General features: G+C 47.7%; 1 protein-coding gene across 1 annotated transcript; it reads right to left on the bottom strand.

The window, feature by feature from the left end:
- Positions 1 to 235: 235 nt before the first annotated feature.
- On the bottom strand, positions 236 to 1,420 carry LOC121973188 (zinc finger protein ZAT5-like). Its single transcript, XM_042524760.1, has one exon. It carries the CDS (start codon positions 1,140 to 1,142, stop codon positions 336 to 338), a length of 807 nt encoding a protein of 268 aa, XP_042380694.1. The 5' UTR covers positions 1,143 to 1,420; the 3' UTR covers positions 236 to 335.
- Between the last annotated feature and the right edge of the window lie 5,352 nt (positions 1,421 to 6,772).

The raw sequence follows: 6,772 nt of genomic DNA, 5'->3' as shown, positions 1-6,772 counted from the left end.
CTGAAGTTGTTAACTGTGTCGTCATAAGATATGCAAACCTAGTTAGCTAGAATTGCCACTGGTGTGTAACTTTTGCTGTCAGTTGTCTTGTAGAGGAGGAGGACGAACCTAATCCACTTTAAGAGACGATCGCTAATTACTTTACGCGAACGCAATGCTCACCTCACTCGTGACTCAACAGATATCGGAAAAACATGATGTATTGCATCGATTAATCAATCGGCGATGACAGGAAGCTAAGAGAAGAATGTGTTATTCACATAATACAATTAAGCAACGAATTTGTATGCCCAAATCGAAGTAAATGAAAAAAAGAATCAATGTGGTAGCTTGCGTTATTCCTTCTTCTCAGTAATGGCGCCAGCTCGCCACCAGAGCTGAGGCAGATCCGGAGAAGAGAGCGTAGACGGTGAAGGAGGACTCTGAGCCTCGCCGATGTAGGCCGCAGCGGGGAGATTGAGGTCGAAAGAGAGGAAGCTGGTCTTGTCCTTCTTGGCGGAGGCGTGGGCGTGCACATCTGCGACGGCCATCGGCCGGTGGCGCCGCATGTGGCCCCCGAGCGCCTGCCCGGTACTAAACTCCGACCCGCATATCGCGCACTCGTGCAACTTAGGCTTTGCGGAGAAGGAAGAATTCAGGCTAATTTGTAGCAAATTGTCGTCCCCGGGGACGATCGGTAACTTCCTCTTATTCTCCTCGGCCGGCGTCGGCGCTAGGATGGCTGCCAAATTAGGCTTCTTGTGGCTGGTGCGGTGTCCGCCGAGAGCCTGGAAGGAGGGAAAGCACTTGTTGCAGGTCTTGCACGCGTACAAAAATTCGCCGGCTGCCTTTCCGGCTCCGCCCGCGAGCCTCCTTCCGGCAAACTTCTCATCCCTCCTCCGCTTCTCCGGCTCCGAAAAGGCACGGCCTTGCGCGAGGAGGATGAGGCAATTGGCCATATCCTCCTCTTCCTCCGTAATCGTTCCGGATACCGTCTCGGCCGAGGAGGCAGAGGAGGAATCAGCCACCGGCGGCGGCGGCGGCGGGTGCTGCGTGCGGTGGCGCTTGGTGCGCTTGCGCTTATTGATGACGGCGTGCGCGAACTCAACGTCATCAATGCTGCCGCTGGCGCTGCTGTTGCCTTCCTCTACCGCTAATTCCATGTCAATTAAGCACCGGTAGCGGTGTAGAAACAGAGAGAGAGAGAGTGAGTGAATGGAAAAGAAGGTGGTAAGCACTAAACCAGAAAATTCAAGAAAAGGTTGTGGACAGAGAGCAACCCACTGGATGTGTATATTTATAAGGGGGAGTAGAATAGCGTTGCTAATAAAAGAGAAGGCACTCAACCATCACTCGCCTCTCTCACACAAACGAGTTTTGTGAGTCCTAAAAATAGAGGAAAATTAGGTGGGCGTAACGACGCAAGAGAGGTGTAGAGTGAAGGAAGGTGGGGGGAGATTGGCGGAGGAACAATAGCAAAGGACAGAGAGGAGGGACTCCTCCACAACTCCCCCCCTCTCCCGTCCCCAACCACATCGCCTAATCCTGGACTTAATTCTGTCCACTCCTTCACAGTGCCCACATTTTTCAATCTCGACCAGATCAGCAAATCCAGTTAAAAACGATTTAAATATTTTGATCGAATTAGTCGAGCATTTAAATGTCTGTTCCATTGCAATTAAAAAACTACGACGTGGTGAGTCGATCGTGAAGGACTTTAATTGGGCTCATCACTGACTGATAAAAAGTGGAAAGTGGGGAGGGAGATGAAAAGGTCGATTGTTGTTTGTTTGCAAGTCAATGGTATATTAAATTACAAGTAGGGGCACCATTTGCTATTTAACATAATATTCAGCGCTTTTAGTTATAGTTGTTGTTGAATGCATGAACTATCTGCTGGGAGAAGCTGCATGCACTTCTCTCCCAGCCAGCGCAGGAGGAAGGTTAAGGTGACATTTTGATTTAGGAGTTTAAGAATGAATGAATGAATTCATTTTTAAATTTTATATTTGATTTATGGAAATGGAATCAAGATTTTAGAATGAAATTTAAAAATATGAGGATGGATGAAATTCATCCCTTTCATTGGATTTTGATGGAATAGAAATGTGAATTAAATTTTGGATAAAAATATCCTTAGTATATTTTTTCAATTTTTTTTCAGTTTACACTTTCTCTCCTTGTTCTCTTTCATCATATTTTCTCTCTCCTTATTCTATTATCATACTTTCTCTCTCCTCATTCACTCTCATCACACATTCTTTATCATTTTCTCTCTATATTCTCTCATCACACACACTCTCTCCTCATTTTCTCTCTTTTCATTCTCTTTCATCACACTTTCTCTCCCATTACCCACTCTCTTCTCAATTTTTCATCATTTTTCTTCATTCTCTCCCATCACATTCTCTCTCCTCAATTTCTCTAATCACACTTTCTCTCTCCTCAATCTCTTTTTTTTTCTCATCACACTTTCTCTCTCTTCATCTTTCTCATCACTCTCTCTATCAACTCACTTTCTCTTTTATCATACTTTCTTTCTCCTCAATCTTTCATTTTCTCTCATCATACTTTCTTTCTCCTCAATCTTTCATTTTCTCTCTTCATGCTTTCTCTCTCTTCATTTTTTTCCCATCACTCTCTCTCTCTCCGCATACTTTCTCTCTTATCATACTTTTTTTTTTTCTTAATCTCTCCTATCATGTACTCTCTCCTCATTTTCTCTCGTCATATTTTTCCTCTCTTCATTTTTTTTCCATCACACTTTCTCTTTCATCATACTTTCTCTCTCATCATTCTCTCTCGTCATATGTTTCTCTTACATTCAACTTTCTCTCCCATTTAATTTTTTCTCCAAGGATAAAAAAGAAAATTTAAGTTCATTCCGATTGAAAATATTCAACTAACCAAATATTATTTATAAGAATTATACTAAGCTCATAGCCATTTTCATTTTATAATATTATGATATTTATTCCTATTCCGATTTATATGAAAGAACTAAACACCATTTAAATTTAGTTTTCTGGGATAAAAGTTGAAATGACATGGAAAATAGCATAAGCACCGGAGATTTGTGAAATCAAAAAGTGGTTTTAAGTTTAAAAATAGTAGTGATAATTTAAAGTGGTTTTTTTTCTTAGAATTAATGACGTGGGTGGAATAAGTAAATAATTAATGATAAGACTTGAACTTTTTAAGAAAGTTTTTTTTAATTGGGAATAGAATAGTAAATTTTTATATGAAAAATATTTTAAAAACTAAAGAAAATCTCATCATAGTTCTAATAAAAAAATATGAAACCGTATTCAAAGATGTTCAACAGGAGCATAGATGATAAACGTATGTAAGGGTGGATTCAGTAGAGAGATGATATCGACGGTCGCTTTTTTTATTGGTGGTGGAACCCTTAGTATTATGGGGTTTCACTAATAGAGATAGAGGATACCGTCCCTTGTTTTATGTAAAAATTATTTTTCCATGCTTAAATTCATGGATCTGTCACTGAGCGTATGATAGAACTTTGGCTGACGACCCTTGTCCGATTCAAATAGAATATCATACGTTTATCATCTATGTCAAACATTGAGGACTCAACCATAACTCTAAGGATGCGTTTGGTTCAAGTTATCATATATAACATTGGTTATGTGATTACCAAGTGATCCGGTGGTAAGAGCCCGGGACCCCCTAACGAGGGGTCAAGACCACGTGGAGGTCAAAGGGCCAGGTGGTCCGTCGAAGAAAGGTGAGCCGACCGGACGCATGGAAAAAGGGCACGCCGATCGGCCTGCCAGTACACGTCTGATAGTGAAAGACGCCCTGACAGGAGTCGGGGTTCCGACGCTCAATGAAGTAGTAAATTGCCGAGCGGAAGGGCTAAGAGAGGGCATGACATAATGGGCGCGCCGCCCGGCTGGCGCGGGAAATTAAGGCCATCCGGACGACGCTATTCACGCCGGTCGGCCGGACGGACGTCGCGGCCGGGCGGTGGTTGAAGGATAGGAACACCTTCTGACAGCCGTCAAGTCCTATGGCTAGGCCATACTCTAAGTCTGACAACAAGGTGTTCTGTTGTCCCATCGAAGACATAACTGAACTGTAGCAGTATGGTGTCAGGTAAGCTCTCTGACAGGTACATACCGAGGTATGAGCTGCGGACACTTATACGCCTCGGTGGACGTGCACTAGTTCTCTCACCGCTCTATATAAAGAGCCTCTTCCTTTGCTGGAGGTATGCATTCTACACATTTCGGAGCCACCCTTTTTCTGTCCGCTTACCTGACTTGAGCGTCGGAGGGTCGCCGCCGGGAACCCCTTCCCGGCCCGACTTCTGTGCAGGATCGCCGGAGCTTTGGAGGCCTGCGTCAGCGATTAGGAGAGCGCCACGTGCCCAACGTCCTTTGGTTCGACGATTCGGACAGGATCAATTTGGCGCCGTCTGTGGGAACGTTCCTGTATCCGAGCGGAAACAATGGACGAGGCTGGACGACAACACCTGGTGACGCTTTCGAACGACGAACTCGACGCTCTGATCGAGATAAGGGCCGCCAAGCTTGTGGAGCAAAAACAGAAAGCCACAGCCGAGCGTCCGGAACAACAAGCAACATCAGCGTCTGGTGGCCGAGCGGAAGCACCACCAGCGACAGTACCATTCCATCGGGCCCTCTTCCGCACTCCTGAAGCTGTAGCAACTAATCGAGAACGGGGATCATCTTCGGATGAAATACCAAGACGGGACAACAGAAAAGGGAAAGCCCCCCGAGTGGACGCATCTCCCGAGCGGGTCAATCGCCAATTTTCGGAGGTCATTCTACAAGACCCTCTGCCCAAGCACTACGTGCCTCCGACGATCGGCGAGTATAATGGGACGACCGACCCGGATGATCATCTGGGTAAGTTCGATAACACAGCCACTCTCCATCAGTACACAGATGGAGTAAAATGCCGAGTTTTTCTCACCACTCTCTCGGGATCGGCTCAACGGTGGTTCCGGAGGCTGCCGGACGGATCCATCACAAGCTTCAAGGACTTCCGAACGGCCTTCCTCCATCATTTTGCAAGCAGTTGGCGCTATCAAAAAACGAGCGTGAGCCTGTTCGCCATCAAGCAAGAAGCCCGTGAGTCGCTTCGAGCTTACATCCAGCGGCAACGGCCACCTCGGAAACCATGATGAATACCTTCACACAAGGCCTAGTGGATGGGGATTTCTTCCGATCGCTCATCCGAAAGCCGCCCCGAGACTATGATCACATGCTACACCGGGCGAACGAATACATTAACGTGGAAGAAGCACAAGCGGCAAGGAAAAAGGAAACTCCAGCCGAGCGGACTCCTCCAGCCGAGCGGAAACAGCAGGCCACTCATCAACCGCCTAGAGGACCAAGGGCCGAAGCAATCCGATCCCCCCACGCCAGGTCTCATGTGCAAGAGGTATCTGCCGCCCGACCCAAGCCGAAGAAGAAATGGACCCCGATGTTCTGCTCCTTCCACCGGACAGATACGCACAACACAAGGGATTGCCGAAGTCTTCCCTTCGTGGCTCATCCCGTGCCCCGGAATGCCGGGCGATGGTCTCCATCAGTCTACAGGAGACAGAGACCTAATGAAGCCGACCGGACACGAGTTGATAGGCGATAGCCACAGACGCCCGATCGACGTCGTTCTCCAAGGCAGGAGGATCGCAGAGCGTCCAGAGAACGGTCTCGACCGACCGCTCGGGAAGAGGAAAATAGAAGCAATACTTCCCGAGGCGAGATTAGCGTTATTGCTGGCGGGCCGACCGGAGGAGACACCAACCGAGTTAGAAAGGCGAGCATCCGGCAGCTCCAAATTCATGCCGTTGGCTGCAGCCAAGAACGGGCGAGCAGACCGGAAATCAGTTTCGGGCCAGGGGACTTGGAAGGAGTTGAAGTGCCCCACGACGACGCTCTGCTCATCAAAGCGGTAATAGCGAATTATACTATCCACCGCGTTTTTGTAGATACAGGAAGCTCGGTCAACATCATCTTCAGGAAAGCATTCGATCAGTTGCAAATTGATCGAGCCGAGCTGTTACCCATGACAACTCCGCTCTATGGGTTCACTAGTAACGAAGTTCAGCCGGTCGGACAGATCCGGCTGGCCACCTCGTTGGGAGAAGAGCCGCTCAGACGGACAAGGACAACAAATTTTGTGGTGGTCGACTCTCCCTCGTCCTACAATGTCATTCTGGGACGACCGGCGCTCAGCGAATTCCGAGCGGTCGTCTCAACCTTCCATCAGAAGATCAAGTTCCCCGTGGAGGACAAAGTGGGAGAAGTACGAGGAGATCAGCTAGCAGCTCGGCGATGCTACATCGAGATGGTTCGAGCAGAAGCCAATTCCGCTCGGAAGGCGCCCCGGATCGAGGTAAACGCCATCACTGAAAAGTCACCCTCTTTAATTTATGAAGAAAAAGAGGAAGTGCAGATTCACCCAACCCGATCGGAGGCCACAACCTTTATAGCGTCCGATCTGGAAGAGAAGCAGAAAGAAGAGTTGATCCAAAGCCTCCGAAGAAATCATGATGTCTTCGTATGGTCGACACATGAGCTGCCCGGAATTTCACCAAGTATAGCGCAGCATGAACTACATGTTCGACCGGACGCACGGCCCGTGAAGCAGAGAAAAAGAGATTTCAGCGCTGAGCAGAATGCTATCATCCGAGCGGAGGTGGAGAAACTCTTGGAGGCCGGCCATATCCGCGAGGTACAGTTCCCGAGCTGGTTGGCTAACGTAGTATTGGTCTCCAAGCCGGGCAACAAGTGGAGAG

This window comes from Zingiber officinale, chromosome 4A (assembly GCF_018446385.1).
Source record: "Zingiber officinale cultivar Zhangliang chromosome 4A, Zo_v1.1, whole genome shotgun sequence".
Taxonomy (NCBI): domain Eukaryota; kingdom Viridiplantae; phylum Streptophyta; class Magnoliopsida; order Zingiberales; family Zingiberaceae; genus Zingiber; species Zingiber officinale.
The sequence above is the reverse complement of the archived record's forward strand: the minus strand, read 5'-3'. Positions and strand labels throughout refer to the sequence as shown.